This window comes from Callospermophilus lateralis, chromosome 18 (genome assembly GCF_048772815.1).
Source record: "Callospermophilus lateralis isolate mCalLat2 chromosome 18, mCalLat2.hap1, whole genome shotgun sequence".
Taxonomy (NCBI): domain Eukaryota; kingdom Metazoa; phylum Chordata; class Mammalia; order Rodentia; family Sciuridae; genus Callospermophilus; species Callospermophilus lateralis.
This window is the reverse complement of record NC_135322.1, coordinates 38080635-38102905: the sequence shown is the minus strand read 5'-3', so window position 1 is coordinate 38102905 and position 22271 is coordinate 38080635. Positions and strand designations below refer to the sequence as shown.

At 44.3% G+C, this 22271-nt stretch overlaps 1 protein-coding gene across 2 annotated transcripts in view; it reads right to left on the bottom strand.

The window, feature by feature from the left end:
- The window catches only part of Fto (FTO alpha-ketoglutarate dependent dioxygenase), a 372769-nt gene that overhangs the window by 35105 nt on the left and 315393 nt on the right, over positions 1–22271 (bottom strand). Inside the window, exon 9 of one of the 2 annotated variants that reach the window (XM_076837478.1) lies at positions 10366–10427. The exons of the other annotated variant lie outside the window; for it this stretch is intronic. Within the exon in view, the coding sequence (XP_076693593.1) occupies positions 10424–10427 (4 nt within the window). The 3' untranslated portion in view covers positions 10366–10423. Of the gene's footprint in view, positions 1–10365; positions 10428–22271 lie in introns of those variants that run through there. 2 annotated transcript variants of the gene reach the window in all.

Here is a 22271-nt window from a genome sequence, read left to right as displayed (position 1 = left end):
TAGCTAGGTTAAGTGGCTGCCACATAAACAGCTGGAGGAAATACTTTCTGCTTGGCGACCCCCCCACCCCCAATCAGGAAGCAACTGGCTTTCTCTGTGGTGCTTGGTGAGCCACACGGATGCCTCATTAGAACGCCAGACACTTGTGGCAGCCCTGGGCGCTGGCTGCCGGCTGCCTGTGGTTTGCATCTGCAGTCATGACAGACGGAGGGGAATGCTGTCTTCCACTGCAGACCAAGTACATGATCCACTGCAGTTAATCAATAGGATAATGGAATGAATCAATAGGAAAGATTTTTAGAAGGTCTTAATTAAAGAAACACTTGCAGATACAAATGATGTCTTCAATCTATTGATAGTGCCAAGGTGAAGGGTTAAACACAAACAAAACCATCAACTTTATTTTGCCAGCATGCCTTCCACGAGAGAGCAGCCCAGCAGCCTCCTGGCCCCAGGGTCGGTCCATTAATCAGTCCCTTGTCAATTGCATGGCCACACTGTAAGGGAAAATTAGTCTATGATCAAAAATTTTAATTACTAAACAGCAGCTCAAAACAGTGGTGAAAAATAGACGTGGGCACTTCCTTTGGCCTTCCTTAGCTCCTAAAGCAGGGGCAGCATCCCCTCCAAAAGCTGGTTCAGCAGACAAACTCTCCTTCCAATGAGATGCACAGAATTAGAATAATTAAAGAAAGCCTAGATTGATGGAGCCCATTTAGACAGGGGATTCTCCAGTGGGCCCTTCTGCTCAAACATGTTACATCAATATTTTTGATTCCCTAGACAGTCCTGCACGAGGTACTGGTTTAAAGAGACATCAATCTGTGATGTCAGCATTTATCTAATGAACCTTCAAAAATCAATGTCCAGGATGGCCTGTTACATGCAGGCACCCAATTTGTCCACTCTTTTAGCCTTACTGGTTAAAACTAAAGCCATAATGACAGTAAAAGTAGGACTCAAGTGGTCAGGCGGGATGGGATGGTTAGATTGGAAGAGGCTGAGATTATATAGAGTCAATTCCGACCTGGAGAATTCAAATGAACCGGGAGCAAAACAAGGAAGCCCAGAGACCTTCCTGAACCTTCCAAAGGCCCCCTAACTTCCAGACATGCACATCCTTAAGAGATCTGCTTCTGAACATCATCCCCCCTCAAAGCTCACCTTTCCCTTGCAATTTCCATTTCCTTACTGTTGTCTGACAGGGTTTTGGTCCCACTCCTGACAGCTATGGTAATTTTCTGCTTTTTGGGTTCCTCGACTGGGATTCCCACTTAGCTCCACTCCACAGGAAGCCCGTGCTTAGCTTTTCTCTTGTTAGTGTTTATGCTCAACTCATCCTCAGCCTTCTGTTAACAGGACTCTTTGACATGGATATCTTGACACCCTAACAGGCAGAAGAGAGGGCCTAAGTTTGTTTCACTTCTTTTCGCCTCTTTAAAATAAATTGGCCTGTACTGGCTGCCACGAGGCTGAGCTACTTCAAACGTGGAACTCGGGTGACAGCTATGCCATTCACAATGCCAGCGCCGGGCCTGCCTTAGAATCTCTGCTTTTGTTCGCTGCAGTTCTCTGTCTCTCTGGGCCGAAAGGGCCGGGCTGGAGAGCAGGCGTGGCATCTGCACAGTGGTGAGACGTGCTGTGGAGGCTGAGTGCGCTGTTGTCCGACTCCTGTCCGTCTCGTGCGTGCAGTTTCGACAACCCCTCTTGCCGACTTTGAGTCCAATTAAACTACAATGAAAGGTACCATGATTTCATTTGCTTGGACTGTCACATTTCACAAGTTCAGTAGCCTGCAAAATGCTCGCTGTCTCTCATTAAGCAGGTTCCAGCAACTGTGTAAAGTCTCTAATTTAGCTGCTTTTGATACTCTGCTTTGGCCTTGAAGATGGCTGCCTGGGGGGACTCCACACTCGCTGTGGCACTGAAGAGTGTTTCTGCCCCTGCAAACGAGAAAGGCTTGGGAACAGCAAAACAGACTCTGGCCAAAATGAGATGATCGTCTAAGGATTCCCTGTTAGGTTTCTGGTATTTTTCTGGAATTATGTCTTGGATAGGAGGGGGGTATGTGTGTCATTCTGTGCTGAAGAACCAAGCCTGGCCATAATATTTTCACAACCATGAATAAAGACCAATATATTTATTCATTAAAAATCCTCCAAAAGTATAAAAATAAATCTCTAGATATATATTTTAAAATGAAGTGCTTCAAATCAAAGACTGCTATATAACCAGAAAAATATGATACACACACACACACACACACACACACACACACTTACATATATATATTAGTCACCAGATAGATCTTAACTTCTTAACTGAGTTTCACTTGAGCTTAAGGATCAAAAAACAAACCTTCTGTGGACTTGTTATGATAATTCCCATTTATAGCTCTGGTATGAGGAAGAAATGGCTGCACAGAGGCTAGAATGCCAATTACCATTTATGACTGCTTACTGGATGTCAGACACAATGATAAGAGTTTGCATATACTATCTCATTTAATCCGCCCAATAACCCAACTTCCAGATGAAGAGACTGAGGCCCAGAGAAAGTTAAGTCACTGGCTCAAAGTCATAGCTGCAAGAGAAAGAATCAAGAATCACACCCAGGCTCATCAGATTCCAAAGCCCTTTTTCCTGACCATTTTGTACTTTTGCTTCAGTGGCAAAGGCTGGTGTGATTCCCACTGGATTCACGAAATGAAAACTGGCAGGTGCGCAGTGATAGGAGTGAAGTCTGCCCCATGTCCCTCGGGGCAGAGATTAGCATGACCAGTGAGTCAATTTCCACCCTGGCTAATGCATTCACTCTGGTGGACAGAGATCCTTGGAGTTCCAATCCTTCTGTTCAGCTTTCCATTTTCAAAAATAACACTCATAAGTAGGGTTCTCTTTCTAATTATAAAGGAAATTTTACAAAACGTAGAAATGCCCACGGAGAAAATATAAATAGCCTGCCATTTCACCATCCAGACATAATAGATCTAGGTGCTGATTCTCTAAGGACTTTTTTTTTTTTCCTATGTAACTTACAATTTCCAATATTATTGGGATGTTTTGATGTTTTTCTCAATGAATATGTAACACCATATCATATTCTTCCCACAGACAAACATCCAGCCTGCAATCACTGGGTTAGGTAGGCCGTTCCCTAAATGTTAAAAGCCGATTCTTTTAAACACCCTTCCATTCCATCTGACTCCACAGAGGCCAAACATGGAACTTTTCAGGCCCAGGTGATGAGAACAGCCTCGGATGGCTGAGACCTGAAGGTCAAAGAGGCCCTGGGTCTGCCTGAGTGTGCCAAACCCTGAATCCCAGAAGATTCAAATGCAATCAGAGTTCTTCCTACCAGCACAGGGACCCACCAATCTAGCATTCCTTTAAAACAGAAAAGAAAAGAACAAGCCTGACATAAATCGTAAGAGATCAGTTTAATTATGTACATGTAAAAATAATCATAAAATGCTTTCATTTTCTTGGGTAATCTGTGTGCGTGGGGCGGGGGGCATCCATGGTTGGTATTCTTGCTTGAAAGATGGAAATGATGCTTCAGCCTGCAGCAGTAAAGGGTTTGCAAAACTAGGGCTCCTGCTCTTTGCCTGGCCCTGGGAAGGGTGTGATGAACACAATCTGAAATCAATATCAGGGAACAGTTACTGCATCTCAATATTATTTGCCGAGATGGGCTGCTGGAAGAAGCGGGGGGAAGAGAGATATATGTCAATAGCTCTAACGAAGCACTCCACAGCCATGCACAAAGGGAGGTCAAATAACTATCAGCCGACCAATCCCCACTGTAAGTAGTAAAAATGATAAAATCAATATTATTAAATAAAAAGTTAGCACTGCTATTGAACTCTCTCCTGATCTTGGCAGTGCCTGGCTGAAAATGAAGAAGGCTGTTTTCCAATCTCTTTGGGGGTAAATGTTTAGGATAATAAACATTTGCAGAATGTGGGGGCAGAGAGTTATTTTTCACACATGAAAGGACCCATAGGAACATCTGAACAGGCCAGGTAACTGTCACTCTGCTAGAAAACAAGGATCCTTCCCGCCCCTGGGTGGACATCTACTCTAAGGGCCACCAAAGGCTGCATCCTTTAGAGATGGACTGTGTCCCTCTGTCCTTCTGGGTGACAGAGGCAGGATTAGCTTCCAAAGGGGGCGGGGGGAAGAAAGGCCCTCCTTGTTATTCTTTCCAATCTCAAGATCTGGAAATTCACCAGAACAAAATGATGGGAGATAAATGAAAGAAAAAGAAAAAGCAGAAAGAGAGAGAGAGAGAAGTAAAGAACAAGGGCATTCAGAGAGCAGAAGATTGACCTGCTCTTGTTAGCCCAGAGGACTATGGGGAAGCGTCTCCAAGCCAAAGATGTGTTCCTCACTGCTGGGGTTAATTGTGCAAGCTGGACGAGGCACACACCAGGCAGGTATTGAGAAAGATAAATTTAGAGAGAGAGAGAAAGAGAAAAAGAAAAAAAGACAGTCCAGCCAAAAATGCCTATGAAAGCAGCAAGCTTCAGTTATATCTGCAGGAGGAAGGGTGGTGGGGGAACTGGAGGAATGTGTAAAACTGAGTGACAGCCGGCGGCAAGACTTCGTCTGCTGCAGCTCTGACCTGCATTTAAACACAGAGCTGCTTAGCCTTTTGAACACCCAAAGTTGGCTCCCTTGTTTGCATTTCATAGAAACTACTATAGAAAGTAAACAAGAACCTTTGGTGAATTATTTAGCATACAAATAAACCAGCAAAGAAGGCTAAGTAGGCCTATATGAACTAACTGGATTGAAATATTCATCTGTAAATAACCCTCCAATCTGGTGCTTTCACGTACAAATACTACATGGAACATTAGACACAACTAGCTTCTAGGGATATTTAGGCTCACTAGAGAGCAATTTTTATGTCTACTGGCATCTGTGGGTAGTGATATGGACTGACTGTTAATATAACCAACATAAAATTTATGTGAACACTCACTGAAATAGCAACACACTGTCAGACAGCTGGTGGCTGATGCGGAGCACATGCGGATTTTATATGCACTGCGTAAACTAACCTTTGCAATAAAGATTTAGCAGGTTTATTAGTTTAGGAAATCGCTATAATTAAGGATAATTCATAATGGCCGCTTATCCACTCTCCAGCAATAGCTAGCTTAATTTAGGCTCCATTTCTTTGAGCCATAAATAAGTGAGCTGCTATCTTCTGCACAGATGTGGTATTCAACCTGTTCATGTTGACTGGTTTTTGCTTGTGTTTTAATCAAAAGCATTAGTAGATAAGACTATAAAAGCACAAGGTTTGAAATAAATTAACAAGAAATGCACAGGCAAAGTTTTTTTTTTTTTTAATCTACTAAAAAAAATGAGTAACCTCTCCCTTCAGAGGTAAAACAATTAAAAATAAATAATCCTTTTAAATGTACTAAAGGAACTTTCATTTACAAACCCAAGGAGAGAGAAAGTGACAGCGCAATAACATTAATGAAGGCCAAAGAAATATGAGTGTGACCTCTCTACAGTATTTCCATTTAACTGTGCATGTAATTAAAGCCTGACCTTTGCAAACGCAGCACACTCGGCTGCGCAGTAACTTCCCCTGTGATCCAAGCCCGGGCTGCAGAGACTGAGGTTTCTACAGCACAGACTCATGACTTCAGTGTTTGCTATGAGGCATGGTTGCACTCTTGCTCCTGTCCCCACCAACAGGAGCCCTTTTTGTGCTAGCCCCCAGCTCTTCCTCCATTGCATCTTTACGTTACAGCCATACACTCTGCAGACACCCAGGGCATGAGTCAGCAGAAAACAAGGAGCACCAGAATCTAGGTCCAGACTGTCAGCACCTCCCATGCCAACCAGCTGGTGAGAACTACTAAGGCGAAGGCTAAGCCCTCCCCCGCCTCATCTGAACAGTCAGCCAAAGGAGACTTTCCCCTCCTGGGATCTCCCCAGGGAACTGCAGCTTTGATTGACATGGGAATCTGGAATCATATTAAGGGTGAAGCTATACGGAGACTTAAGATTAGCTTTGTTCTTGAGATTTTCATGATTGTGGAGCTAATCCCAGCGTAATGGAAAGGGTGTTGGTCTAAGAGTCAGAAGGTCTCGGATATGTTCTCAGCATGTCACTGTCAGCTGCCATGTCCCGAAAAGAGGTAGTTAGCCCTGTGCTTCATCATTCTCAGGTGCAAACTGGGACTTTACCACCTGTCCTACCTACTACATGGTCTATTGTTAAAGACACAGGGAAACAATGCTCACAAAAGTCTCCTGGTGGGGCTGGGGGTTGTGGCTCAGCAGTAGAACGCTCGCCTAGCATGTACGAGGCACTGAGTTCAAAGCTCAGCACCACATAAATATAAATAAAATAAAGGTATTGTGTCCAATGACAACTTAAAAAAAAAAAATGTCTCCCGGGGTAGCACCAACCCAGCCACATACTGTGTGATGCTTCAGAACCTGGTTTCCCATGATCAAGCAGGGCTGGTAATATCTGCCTTGGTGACCTCACTGTGCTTTGATGATCGAGAGGAATACTTGTGCAAAAGTGGTCACTACATTCCGAAGAGCTTTATGGTGTAAGTTAATTGAAACAGGTGTTCCACATATACCAAAGTCCTCAAAGTCACTTGGGCCAGAGGGGATGAGAAAAAGACTTGAAGGAGACAGGTCATCCTAAGTATTGATGGGCACAATGCCACGACCCAAAGAATGGGCTGGGTGCGTCAGGTATTGAAAATTTTTATCTTACTACCAACATAATTTTTTTATTCCTGGAAAGATACAAAAGATGGCTCCGTTTCCTCTGTGAATAGTTTTACTTAGTGACAAGCAGGAGATCAATGACAAGATAAATGAAACTTTCTAGAAGAAATTTCTCTCCTAAAGCATTCCCATTCAGAAGCTGGGTCTGGGGCTTAAACAGAGGGAATAGCATCATTTATCCCTTTTCATTAACAAATTCTGGTATTTGGGGTCCTGCACCCCAGGTTGGCATAGACACAGAAGCATTGCAATGAGCAGGACAACAGAAAGAGTGATTGTGAGAGGCACTGGCACAAGTCGGCCATCTCTCCCTTCAGTGCCCCTGCCTTGGTGCCCCACGGTGGCTAACCAACGGAGAGGGGCTGGACCACTTCTAGGAGAATCCTTCAAAATCAAAGTGAGGAGGTCTGCAGCCAGGAAAGGCCCTTGACTTGCATATCATGGCAAAGGCCCCATGAAGCAGCATGACCTTAGGTCCCAAGTTAATAAAAACAGCCACGGAGCTCCCTCCAGTCTCCAGAGCTCTGGTTATCTGGCAATGCTTGCCTGCCACCCCATGATGGTAAGTGGCTCACCTTCTTTTTTAATTCACGTACAGGCCTATTTAATCAGGTGCACACTGGGAGATTTATATCCCATTACAAAAGTGTTCTTGGCAAAATAAAAATCTAATGCTGTGGGTTGTAAAAGAGTGTTGATCACGGAACGAAGGAGCAAGTGGGGTCAGGCAAGGGCGTAGCCCTTCCCATTCCAGCATCCAGACTGAAAGCATTAGCCCAAAACGAGGAACATATTTATCAGGAAAATCTTTTATTCTTTTCAAACAGAGTTTCCTTTAGGAGTCAAAGTTCACAGGAACATTTACCATTCTGGTGCACAAATTGACATCTTTAATAAGGCTTCCTGAAATTCAGAATTTAAATCATGGTTAGAATGAGAGGGTCAAAACATGTCAAACTAAGAACCTAGGGTCAAAAAAATAATGTTTTCATTATAGCTGAATTGCTTTAAAATATTCTCAGCCTCCAAAAATGATAAACTCAAAGAAAGAAGCTTAAAACCAACAAATAGACCCCAGGGTTTTCTAAAGAAATATCTGGTTGCAAGGGCTTGCCTAGACAGCAGAATAAATGTTTAAATATACAGCACTCAAGTAGAAGCTGGACTAGCAGTCGCAGTTTAAGCTATGTGGAAGCATTTTTGAGGAATCCAAGTTCCAGAAACACATGCACTGCTGTTAAGCTCCTATAAGTAAAATCAGCAGGATATACACAGTTGATATAGATTAAGTGCATTTCCGTCTATGATAAGGATAGGTAGCAAAAGCGATAGCAAAAGAATAGGACAAGAGGACTCGTTTAGGAAAATAAAAAGCTTTTTACTATAGTTTCTTTTAAAAAATAATTTATTATAATATTTGAACAGAACAAGGACTTTGACAGAGGAGACTCCGCACTCTGCATCTACCCATCTTACGAATGCGAGCAATCTCAAGTTAGAGAAAGAGACGCTTGAATATTAGTTTGCTTCCATTCTTATCTCCTGCTAAATTGCGCTGAAGACCCAGGACCCATCCTCTCTGAAACATTTGGATCCCTAATCTGATGCTTATATCTGGGATCAAAACTCTTCCTATGCAAAAGGAAGAAAAGAGCTCTCAATGATGGTAAAGAATCTCTAGGCTTCTGTCCAAATCCCTGACAGTGACCGGAGGAGGTTTTACTCTTATCACTTAGGTTTATTTTGCACTTCAAATCTATTTTATAGCTTTCTAGAAAGATGAAGGACATAGCCAGGGCTTCATGACTTCAAGGACAATTAAAGATGGTATATTCTTCCTGATAACAACAGATCTCAAAGCTGTAAAACACAGTCAGTGCTGTTCGGATCCCAAGCCTGAACGGGAAACACAGGTCCTGCACTGAGCCTGTCGTCTCTAATGATTCTCTCAGAATTTCTTTCGTTGAAGGAAAGCAGACTCCCAACCAGAAATAGCAAAGCTTTGTAGCATAAAAGATAAATACGAGAACCCCTGCTTCCGCCTGCCCTTTGCCTGGTGACACTGACAGCAGTTTAGCAGTAATATTTTGCCAACTATCATAACTTGGATTCATTTGATTTGCAGATGGGGACCCCTATTGGTATGAGAAAAATCCCAGGGAAAACGGAAACTAAGCACTGCTTTCTTAACCAAATGTGCCTGAACTTACCAATAAAAACACGCAGCACCCACAGCCCTACTTCCTAAAGAAAAAAACCACGGGGTGTTGAAATCCTCTCCTCCCACCCGGACCTACACAAGCAGCCTCCAAGGTATGCCTACCCGTTCCCAGACAAGGCTCTGAAGTTCATCTCCTCACACACCCTGCAAGGGGCGCGTGCGCACACGCACACTCTCCTCCAGCTGCCTGTGTCACCAGGGTTGCAGTCTATCTCCTTGCTGACAGATCTCCGTGTTGGGCAGGATTTCCAATCCTTCATGACTATCTATTTGTCACTGCAGGTGAGTGGTGGCACTCAGCCTGATCCCCAGCCACTTTCACAGTTACTTATCTGTCTTTATGGATTCATCCTGTGTGTCAAGCCAGTGCATAACAGCATTACTGTCAGGGTGACAAAACTGTCCCCAGAGTGCCACAAATGATTCTCTCTCCTTATGGCTGCTAGCAGGGGGAAGCGCGGTGACACTACCTCGCCTCACTCATCCTTTTCCAGCCCTAACCCGGTTCAGCATCTCCTCCTGCAGGAAGAGCTGGCCTCTGAAAATTATAAAGGAAAATGGGGGACAGGGCTGGAGGGGACTGCAGGGCTTCCTGCAAGGCGCAAAGCTCTTGTCACCTGCTCTTGGGTGAGGCAGTGACGCATTTAGATACCTATCACTGAGGAAGCCAGAGTGGGGTCCTCCCTCCTCCTCCACTCTCCAGGCCTGTCACTCTTCCATCCTCCCAAGCACACATTCGATATACAGTGAAGGGGACCAAAAAGCTGTTAACTGCTAAACCTGTAAATCTGAACTGTAATGGCAAGCCGAGATTTGAATGTTGTCATTTGGGAAGCAGATATATTAACTGAAACTAACAATAAATAAGAATTTCAAGAGCACTCTGGGTTTGCCAAATGATTTGTAATCATTTTCGCAAGTTGACTGCTTCAAAAATAACGTCTCATTTCTTTTCTGTTGTTAAATGGAGCCCCAGTTCCATTTTCCTCCACAGGCTTCCTTCGAAATGTAATTTTGACAGCCACGTCATGCCTGTGGCCATGTTACTTGGAAGGAAGGTTTCTGCCTTTCCTTTATTTTAATCCCACAACAGCATGCCAAAATTAACGCAGCAAGGGAAAACACTGAAATTTTATTGCCACCAGGAACTTGCTCGAGGAACCCACGCTAAGATACGCTAGCCCCAGACTGGGCCCACGATCATTGCACAGGTCTGCCCAGAGTGACCTTCTAATGCAACTTAACAGTTTCACAGATCCCTCCGAAATCAAGGTCAGGGAAGCCTAGATCTGTGCACCAGGCCAGTCACACTGTATTTGGGGGCTTCACTAGTGTTAGAAAAAATAGATCATCGACAAGACACTCTACTTACCAGGTGGGGTAGGGGATGAAGTCGAGCTGGAAGTCTTGGCTTTCTCTCAAAAGGTCAACTGAAACACAAGCACACACATGTGGACGTGCACACACACACACACACACACACACACACAGGAGCGCACACACCAGTTCAGGCATGCCTCAGACTCCGCTTTGTTCTTATCCTGATGAGTGCTCCCTGTGTTGAGTTTTTTTAAAAATAGGTTCAAGCTGATTTCTGACACTGGCAAAACAAACCTAAAAGCAATTTAGAAAACACCTGCCCGTGAAGTCAGATGGCAAAATATCTAAAGCTTCTCTCGAAATCTGTGACCTCAGAGGCTGACATGGTTTGATGGGAAATTTAATGTAATAGGCTGCGAAAGGCAAGAGGCCTGTTGTCAGCAATGAAGTCTGAAAGTTAGCAGAATTAATAACACTGTACAATGGAAGAGCCCTCCAGGGACAAGGCTGCAGAACCAGGGCAGTGGGGAAAAATGACTTTTGAAGTCATTTCACTATGACATTCTGTCATCACTGCTAAACGGAAATAAAAAATCATCCGAATCACCGCATGTTTCTTTGTGTGTCCTTCCCTTATCTAATATAAAGTAATAACACCCCACCCAGGCTGGGAATGGACCCTCGAGGGATTCTGAGAGCTCCATTTTGAATCGCTAAATGCAATAAGAATAAATGCAAGTGGGAGTCTGTTTAGCAGAGAGTGATGCCCGGGCTGTTGCCCATCGAAAGCCAATAAATCTCAATGCTTCAACAAGAGATGAAAATGGTTATCTCATCATTGCAGTGCCAGGGCGAAATTTTCTCTGAGCCAGAGTATTTTTATAGATGATTTATGTCTGCGAAGGATAGTTATTTAGCAAAATGGCAGATAATGATGAATAGAAAGTAAATATGAACAGCAGCAAGGGAGTGTTGCTTTGCAGCCGCAATAGACCAAACAAAATACCTCCATAAAGTACATGCCATAGATAATTGCCATTACACTGAAGCTGGTGTCCCTGTATGACTGGAAGTGAAATACAAATGAGGTGATCTGATTTAGTAAGTGATTGCTTTTTGTTGTTCTAGAATACATGCCCCCGGAGTCTGCTAATTTTCCTTGAAAGCATACTTGGTGTCTATGGAACTGTGGGTACGAGCACCAGCTTGGAGCTACACTGATTGGATTCAAAGGCCGGAGCAACTTCCTAGTGGTGAGATCTTGGGTAAGTTCCTTACCCTTTCTGTATCTTAGTTTCCCCATCTGTAGAATGGAGATAATAGCTTTAACCTGTAAGTTTGTCACAAGGATTAGATGAGGTCATCAGTAGAAAGAGCTTACAGCGATTCTGGACATCTGGTTAATACGACATCAATATTAGCTACTGCTCTTATTTTAGGACCAACCACCCAGAGAAATATTTACTATGCTTTAGATTTTATCTGGTCTTCTTCATTTGCTGAATCTTTCAATTGAACCCAGAGTGAGATTTTTTAAAAAAGGAGAGTTTTAAGTGGAAAATCTGTAGTCTATGGACTGGACAGAGGCCAACACGAACCCATCCAATCATTCCACCAACATTCTCCTTAATTCACAAGGCATACGAGATGGTCACATTATCAGGTTGGAAGAGAAGAGAGGAACAAAAGAAATTATTCATGGAGTTACAATGGAAAGGAAGTCTATTTTAAAAAGAAACAGAACTGAGTTTTTGGAGCCTTTGAATAAAAGATAAGTTGACTGCACACAGAATGTCAAAACGGAATGGAAGGAAGGTATTTTTTTTTAACTTTTTTTTTTGTACTGAAGCACTACACAAGGAAAAAAAAACTAATTATAGTTTTAAATGTCCAAAATGCCATGTCCACCAAAAGCCCGATGCTCATTAGTACTAGTAATTAACTTTACAACTGTCAACACAAACAGCGCACAGGCTGACAGATAGAGAGTAGCTCTGAGGGTGCTAATAAATCCGGAAATAACAACTTGACACACAGATGCACAAAGGGATGCAGGTGATAAAGAAATGTTGACATCAAATCTAATTATCTTCGAAACGGCCAACTACAGCACGAGCCACAGTAATGCACTGTTACTGCTGGTGACGAGCCCCACTGGAGCAGCGCTTAACCACTGCCTACAACCGGCTTTTACAGCCTCTTGTCAGAGCCGGTGAGGACAATATCAAACAGGAAATTATGAGTGCCATGACCCCTCCAAGTCAAAAATCCAGTGATGAATATGGGCTCAGCAAGGCATGGCAGATTACCCCCTCACGGGTTCTAAAGCCGGGATGATATATGACATTTTTATCAGGCACTTTCTCAGGAATGTCACCAAGAGGGAAAATAAAGGCCCTGCAAAGAGACGACTAGGTGAATTATGCAACTGTAATTGCCGATCATAACCTGATATGAGTTGAAATTGCTCTGTTTTCATATTGAGATAGCATAAAATTGTCGGGAAATGCAATGGCTCCTTAATGTGGGCTAGATGAGTCTAATATTCTGATCATTTTTCACTCGGCTGCAAGGTAAATCGAGCTTCCTTAACACAGCCACTGTGGCCCAGGGCAATCGAGGGGCCCAATTTTACACTTGAATTGAGCAAATATGTGTAAACTACGATTTTTCATATTTTCTGCATGCATAAGAAGATGAAACATCTTTATCATCTGTATTGTCTGGCTGAGCTTATACAAAATATTAGTTTATCTCTCCTACTTTGGTTCATTCCATAAGCGAGACACATAGATCTGAAGGACAGGCAATATCCCATATATAAAACAAGTCCATCTTTTATGCAGTCTCATTTCACACGTTCTCCTATTTAAAAACAACCACCACACAACAAAAAAATAGACATAACAGCAGTGTACAAGGGAGGAATCTTTGAAGGGTAGAGGTAAAGCAAATATAGGCTTTAAACACTACCAATTCTTCCATCTTTCTCCTATTCGCGCATAGAGGCTGGGGAGAAGCCAGATTCTCTTTGGTGTCTCTCCTAAATTGTCTCCCTTTCCCCACCAGAGGCAGTTCCACCTGCAGGGATGTGGCACAGTGTTTTATTGAATCTCACTGTGGCCGCAGCAAAGGGGAGAAGAATGTGTGGGTGGAGCCCGCTCTAAGCCTGGGCGCATCTCCATGGTGTTCTGGGGTTGCTCGATGCCTGCTCCCTTCCTCTGCTTTCTGAGCCCCAACCCCTGAGGGTAGCGGGCCCAGGCCCAGCACAGCTGTATCTCTCCTGCAGAGTAAATTTCCCCTTCCACAGCTTCTTCCCATCTGCAGGCTCTCAGTCCCCATGTGACACACCATCCCTGTACAGGAATGTCGGTGTGACCCAGAAGATGAACCCTGCAAATGGGTCTCCTAAAGGATCCTTCATGATAAGGGTCCCCTTGGAGAGGGCTCTTACCACTGTGATTTATTACTGACCAGCAACGTATTAGCACTTCCCGGGTGAAGTCTTGGCCACATTCCTCAGAGGTGTTCTTGGGTGGATGTACAAGGCGCAGGGCCTGACTCACACCCACCGACCATGTTTGGCCTCGAGGCACAGGGACACTTGCCGTTGTACCTCCAGCAAGCATTCAGAGCATTCAAATAATCCCATAGTTTTTTGTCCCTTAAAAAATAATCAAAGCATTTGCTTCCCTTAAGAGGCCTCAAGGAATCAGGGTGCTAATGATAGAGAGATCAGGGAGGAGTGAAGAAAACAGACGGCCAAGGTCACCCAAACTGAGTCCCCTTCAGCGAGGGAGGCGCACATCCAAGGGCGGAGAACACGTGGAAGTGCTTGGTCTTCTATGGTGGCCACTTGGCTCCATGGGAACCGCTGTTACACAGAGCAGCACCACACACAGAGAGCAGGCTTGCTGACACCGTGTAAAGCTAAGCTGAGGCCAGTGAGCAACGAAGGGTTCCCTGTGACACTCTTAAGTGTGTGCGGGGATGGAAGGGTGGTTATAGGAAACCACTCTGTCAATCAGATGCCCCCTCCCACGGTGGCATGCCCATCACATTTATATGGACTTCAGTACTCTCTGTTCACACACCCACCTCCCTCTTAGACGGTAAGTTCCCTCCAGGAGGGGGCCTTTCTATATTTGTTGTATCCTCAGCATTTAGCACAGTCTCTTGGAGACTTGGCATTCCACAAATATTTAATGAATAGGTGACTGTGTTAATGTGTGTGGTAAGTGGCTAGTGTATCTGGGGCCATATAACAAATTACTCCCCAAATCAGTGGCTGAAAACAACAAATAGGCCAGGTGTGGTGGTGCACACCTATATTTGGGAGGCTGAGGCAGGAGGATCACAAGTTTAAGGATGGCCTCGGCAAATTAGTGAGGCCCTGCCTCAAAAAATAAAAATAAAAATAGGGGCTGGGGATGTATCTCAGTGATAAAATGCCCTGGACTAACCCCCTAGTACCAAAAAAAAAAAAAAAAAAAAAAAACAACAACAACAAATAAACACCCCACCCCATCACTACCACAGCAAACACTATTATCTCATGGTTTCTGTGGGTGAAGAATTTGAGGGCTGGGTAGGGTCTCTGATCAGGGTCTCTCACAAGAAAGCAAGCAAGGTTATCAGCGGGCGCCGTAGTCATCAGAGGCTTGATTTGGGTTGGAAAATATATTTCCCAGCTCAACAACACGGCTGCTGGCTGGAGGCCGCAGGTCCTTCCGACGAGGGCTAATCCACAGGACTGCGCACAGTAGGGCAGTGGCTTCCCCCAGAGGGAGCATTCCAGACAGAAAGAGACCATAAGGTGGCCATATTCCTATTATGACCTAGTTGTTCCCCTTATTCTAGTCAACAAGTGTAGCCCACACTAAATAGCAGGGGAGCCCATAGACTGTGGATGCTAGGAGACAGATCACAGGGGCCATGTTGGGGGCTGGCTATGACAGCCAGCTTCTACCAACTCAGTTCAACCAACATCTGTGTAACAGACCTGGTGCTGACCACTAGGGATACAACAGTCAGTGGGCAGCAGGGTACATGGCCCCTGTCCTCACAGAATTTACAATCCACTAGGGAAGCTGGGTGTTCAACAACAGGAGTATGAGTGGAGGGGTGAGTATGTAAACTGGAATCGCTGGTCATGAGACAGATTGTGCTATTACACACGCTGCCATTATGCACCAGCCATCATTTGGCGTCTTCCCAAAGAAGAATTGTACATTGTCCTGAAAACACAGTGCTCCATTGTAAGGGTGAGTACCTTTATAGGTACCAGGCAAGAATCAGAGATGGTAATCAGCTTCCTCTCTCCAGTGGGGGAACTTGAGGCCAGGTGGGAAAGACTTTCTCAGCTTCACAATAATAACTTCATATCAAAACACCTTCATTCTTCAGATAGAAAACAAGTAATCGGTAGAGATAGAAAATTTGCTTTCTGAGCCCTAAAGATACCTTTCTAATCACTAGATAACAGGGAGGGATCCCTGCTCATAAGTGATCTAAACCAAACGATGCTGAAATGAAACCACCCCATGTGATTTACTTTTTCTTTTTAAAGTAATAAAAACACACAAGTGCAAGTTTTTGTTTCTGTTTTTCCTTGTTTTGTTTTTAATCCAAGAATCGACTTGTTTCTTCCTAGGGAATCTTTATTGAGCTGCAATGCACTCAATATTATTAAGAATTCTGATCAGAGGTAAACATGCAAAACACTCAGTCCAGGGGATTAAGACTCTTTGTTAGTGTTTACCTTATCTGTTTTTAATTCCTATATATCCTTTCTTTATCTCAGTGTTTCAACACTAATTGCAAAACAGCCCTCACTAACAGTAATGAGCCCCTGGCCCTTTGCAGACCTCCAGACAGAGCTCCCTGCCATAGATAAGGCAGTCCCTTAACAAGGCTCAGTAACTGGATCAAGGTCTTTTACAGCTTTTCCACTTTCTTTTGCTCATCTGGCCTTCCAGAGGCTAACCCAGCTCGCTAAATCATGTAGTTCAGGGTGATATCTTAGTCTGCTGAGAGTCTCTAACCTCAGCTGCATCTAATGAAATGAATATGCAGTTCTTGGCCTCTTCAAGATACTTCTCAACTTCAAACAGAGCAAGATTGAAGAGCAGTATAGGAGGGCACCCCGTCTACCTGGTACTGTGAGCAGGGCTGAACGTGGACCGTCTTGAGCAGGGCTGAACGTGGACCGTCTTGCCCAGTGAGACCCAGTTCGCTGGTATGAATTAAATTAATCTTGTTCTAAAAATCTTAAGACCCATGAATTTTCAGGCTGCATTTGGATAAATCATGCTGCCTGGGTTCTGCTTTGGAATCATAGCAAAGTGTCAAAGGAGGAGAATGAGTTCTTATATCAATGGGGTTGTTCAATGGCCACTTACTCTTATTTTATTTAGCAAGAGAGGAACTACGTTCTGCCTTTTCTTTCCTTTGGCCCCGATTTTCCACTCAGCCGTTTCTGTGATTACAAATACCTTTTGCTCTTTTTTCATTATGGAGTCACCTACACATTGAAATGGTACCTATTTCATCTTCTTGTCTTGTCTGTTCCTGTATACCCCTTCCAGAGACTTAATTCAGGGATGTTGCTAGGCAACCATACATCATAGCAGCCAGTCACCAATTACTAATTGTCCTCCGCACTTTAGCCTTGCAGATCTGGGCTGCCTGTGACAATGGCATGGAGTTTCGATGGCCAAAAACATACCCAGAGATTTCTTAGCTCAGTGAAGACGGAGACACTAATAACCAGGCACTATCATCGTGGCAGTGACAAAGACTTCTAGTCTCATGCCCGCCAAAGCATTGCAGTACCAAGCCCATCCGTTTGGCACTGTTCTTTCCTCCCTGACCAAAGAAAAAAAATTGGAGGCATGGTTGGAAATGTCTGGACACACGCACGGATGAAAACGTGGACACTGGCATTTTACACGCGATCCCCTTCCTCCCTGTTGGCACCTCCCCATTGCTATAGTTTCTAGTTGATTTGAGGATCTATTAGTAATCAAATTTCAGCCTCAATTTTATGGTTAGTGTAATGGAGTTAATTTCTCTAATGCTAGCAGTTCATGGAAGGGGTCTCTTGCGGCAGTCCAGACCTGGGATTCGCAGCAGCTGTCAGAGATGCCGCTAAGGAATTCCTTATTAGCTAAGATGCAACCAGGCAGAAAACTCATTACACAGTGCTAAATATACTTAATCACATCTATTAGAGAAAAATGAACTTGATAATTACAACAAATAACTAAACTGCAGAAAGTGTTCAAGGAAAAAAAAAAAATCCACCCCAGGATCTAAGTGTACGGGGAATCTGAGCTGCACAACACCAAAGGGGAGCCAGGAACACGGCGCTTTGTGCTGAAGGAGAAACCGGTCTCCAGGTAGGTGGAGCTGATTTAAGTTGCCTACTAAAATGACAAATTTACATTTCAAAAGTGCCCTTGTTTATTTGGTATATGTAAAATTTTAATTAGAAAGAAATCTTTGGAGGGCAAATGCTTTTGTTTGTAGACTGGTTCTCCTAGGTGCGGGTGATGGGTGGAGGGGGCTGTGAAGGAGCCCACGGTAAACACTCGGTTTGACAAATAGAGATCCATAATAGCTCTGTGGCACATGCGACTTCCCTGGAGCCTAACAAATGCTGAGAGTCAAATTTGTCTTTCTTTCTGTCACAAAATTGAAGTCCCCGGGTCGGGGGACCTTTACCATTCCTGACTGAGGAATCTACATGAGGACCACCGGAGTGAACGTCACCTATCAATTCTTTTCAGTGCCTGACCTCACTTAGCAGGGGCGTCATGACTCCCCGGGGGGTGTTTCGGGGCAGTGTGGCTTTGGGAAGCAAAGCCACAGAATCAAGTTAACTTTGGGGCCAAGGCCTAGAAGGAGATGATCACTGGAAATGGGCAGGGAGTGGGGACTGGTCACTGTTAAGCATGACAGTGATACGGGACTTCTGGAAGAGAAAAGGAGGATAAGAAAGATCAAAATAAAGTCTGAAAACAGGTGCTAGTTGATTGTAGAGCTGAGTCTCAAGGATGTGGGAGGAGCAAGGGCTGCAGCTGGCTTGAGTCTGCATAAGCCCCTGACTTCTTTGACAACTTCCTCTCTGCAGACAGGACAGATGGGACACAGTTTTTAAGCATAGAAGTGACAGAATGGTTACATCTCTTGAAAGCCTGTTAAACAAAAATATACTGCTGTTACCTTTGGCCACTGAGGGCAGCAGCAAAGCAGTCCACTCACTCTGACCACTGGGAAAATCAAAGTCAAGCCCACGTATCCACACCGATAATCAGGAAACCCTTTCCTCCTATTAGCCATATTTTAAAGGAATGAAAACAGAAGCGATCAATGTGGTTCTCCCCAAACATTCAAGTTTCCTGATTGGGGGTTTACTTCTCTATCTGGCTGTTTAGGTGGGGTGGCCTTCTGAACAGGTTGGCATTGTCTCCCCATATCCATCCAGCGCAGCCTGTGACCTTGCCCTAGTTTCCCTCTAAGAAGCCTCTCCTTCCCTGGCTCTTGGCCCAAGGGCTTCCAGCCCAGTCTCCCCTACCCTCGGCATCACCCACTCCCCAGGCTGCAATGGAGGCAAATGAGCACCTGAGCACCTTGCTGGAGATGCTAGGATGAGGCCTCTCACTTGATCTATAGGTGTGTCCAGGGAGGGGCAGCTGCTGCAACCATCTCTCGATGACAAGAGAGGAGAGTCCGATTGAAAGTAAAACGAACAGTAAGGAAGTAGAAGCAGCCCAAGCCAAGAATTTTCCATCTCAGAAATGGGTCGTCAGAAACTCAGAGATGAGGACAACGTAGTATGCTGTCACCCACTGCATTGTGGAGCAAAGTAACAGGTCATGGCCACTCATTTGAGCTCTGATGACGCTGTAGTAAAGCCAGATACTGTTGATCTTTCCAGCATATGGGTCAATAAGTCATCTTCCCATGACCCGCCTCCTGTCAAGCTCTCTTTCCCATTTTCAAATGAAGGAAGCCTGATAGAACGTCACACTCTCACTATCAACATGGTGCTCCACGTGGATTCAGTCTGTCCTTGAAGAGGGCACAGCATTGAATGAAAGGACACAGAAGAACGACGTGACATAAGAGGAAAGACCTGACTCTGGCAACAGCTGCTTTTGTGCCCCGTGCCTGGGAACAGGCATTTCAGAAGCTGGGCCCCAGCATGGCAGATCGCTGGGCGCTGGCCCTCAGAGCTGGGTGGAGAGATCAGAGGACGTGGGGGTATCAGCCCGCCCCAGACATGCAGCTGCACTGGGTTTCATCACATATCAATTTTTACTGCAAAGAAAACCATACAAATTTAATCAGCTCTTCATATGGAAATATTTAACTTTTTTCCCCTGGAGTTGTTTGATATTATTGTTTTAAGAGTCAGGATTAAAAAAAAATCAAGATGTGTGATAGTGGTGGACACAGAAAAGCATCCATTTCTGGCAAGAATGCAAGTCTCATTTCCAGTAGACTCGGGTCTTAAATGCACTGGCGTCTCTGTCAATTGCCTGGCTCAATGAAGAACATATTACATGCCCATAACCATGAAGTATAAGACAAGAAGGATCCATTCCTGCACACCCCTCACCCACAGTCCAGGCAGGATGCTATTATCGGTGAGAATAACATGATCTCAGAAAAGCTCCTGTTGCCCACAAGTTTAAGGAGTGTTCTGTTTTGGCATCCAAACCTCTGAGGTTTCCATTTGCTCCTTCGCCCTTCAGAGATGTTATCAAACAACCTTGTTCCAGAACTTCTAATCTCTGAAAACCTATAATGTGGAATTCTTACATACATACCTATTAAAGTACTATGTTCTCTCTCAGTAGTCGTAAAATGTAAAACACCTCTTAAAAGAGATCTCCTTTGTTTCCCAGCCAAGGGCACAGGAGACAAAAGAAGTTGCCTTTTAAGTATAATTTTTAAACACTGTATTAAATAAAATGAAGTATCGATATACAGGGTGATTTCAAAAATGAGGTCTGCTTTTGAGATCATGGGCATTTTTAAATGCCAAAGTAATGTAAGCTGCAGGCCCAGGCCAAGAATTTTCCATCTCAGAAATGGGTCGTCAGAAACTCAGGGATGAGGACAACATAGTACGCTGTCACCCACTGTACTGGGAAGACAGATTCAAAGAGGACACAACACCTATGTCAGTTGGTGGGAAAGGGCGGGTCAGCTGCATAGCCTGGGTCAGGCCTAGCCAAGACAATTTTCTTGAACTGCCCTGGATCATGGCCTCAGAAACTTCTAACTCTGACACAGTTACAAAGCCATAACATTTGTTGGCGGTGCAGCTATTAAGTCACCAATCAATACCCATATTAATTTTCCTCCACACTATTTCCCTTTCTGGGGGAAGCTCTATTTACTAAATGCCCTGATATGGGCCGGCTGGGCAGAATTCATCTCCGAGGCTTTGGAAGACATCTTCTGGCCTTCATCACATTAGTGCCTCTGACCTCCTCTGTTGGAGGAGAAGGGATGGCAGACATGGTGAGTGACTGAGGATAATCTGGAGAGGAGTACTTTCTGGAGCCCAAAGCACAGAAAACTTTATGTCAACATTATGGATAATGCTTTTTTTTTTTTTTTTTTTTTTAAGAGGAAAAAGAAATCCCATTTCTATTATGCAATCAGGAAATTGAAGATGTCTATCTCCAGATAACCAACTGCTTGTGGTGCGATTTCACTTGGAAACTTGCACAGAGAATGTTTTCCTACTGTCTGTTCTGGTTTCTCTGTCACTTCACATTGACTTTTTTTCGCTTTCTGTAGCAAATAAATCAGAAAGTTAATAGTTCTGTTGATTTGTTAGAGCCCACCGCCCCCTTAAAAAAAACAAAGAAAAGAAAAGAATAGCTCAAAAGGGGGAAAAACTGATCCCAGTGTGTTAACAACTCCATTGCGGTTTCAGGCTGCGGTCATGCCAACTGTCTAGTAAAAAGAGAAATTCCTCTATAGCAGAAGTAATAAAATCTTCTTTTAAAGCACAAATACCATGCAGGGAGGAAACGTAAACCCACGCACTGGGACAAGGAAAGGGGGTGGTAGGAGGTAAAATATGGGCTGGAGTACTGGGGACCTGCAGTCGCCACAGTGCTTTGGAAAATTTTCACCCATAGCAGCTGTTTGTATGACCCAGAATTTTCTCTTCTTAATCCATCATTCAGATGATTTTGGGAAGATGTAAGCTATTATCTGGAGCCATCTTCATTGTTATTCATATGAGGAAATATTTATCACCCACTCTGCTTTTTCAGAGAAGCTGATCTGTGAGTCGGATCGGATAGTTGAAGAATATTCTGATCGGCATGACAGGGTGCTTATGGCAAGCCAAACGCGGCCCGTCTGGGAGACAGCCCTGTAGATATGGAGAGGAAACTTCTGCTTCCAAACCAGAGAGCGGAGCATTTAACATCTGAGTCTCATATCTGGATTCCTAGGACTCATAATTGACAAATAATTGACTTTCCTTAAAATCAGGGTCAAAGCTCCCCAAATTACCACCCCTGGTGATGAACACACTGGGCCAACTGTTCCCAGGCAGCCAAGAGGAATCCTGTCTGCCCCCGGGGCCCCCACTCAGTTACTCCAACAAAAGGCAGCAGTTGAATGTAGAGAAAAGTCAAGTGAAAAGAGCCGGGATCCTGTGACACGGGGCATTCAACAGCCAGATTGTTTTCACACAATCACTCAATATCTCTGATGATGGCCAGACTTGGAAGGGAGATCCATTTGCCAGGTAATGCTTTGACACTGAGAGCCAGCAGAATGCAAAGCCAAATTCCTGTTTCCGAATGCAGGCTCTTTATTAAAACACCCACATCCCTGATCCCCGGTCCAATCCTGGGAAAAAAGCCCTCTGAGCACCAGGACAGGGCCCCACAGATGGATGAACATCTAGGAGGCTC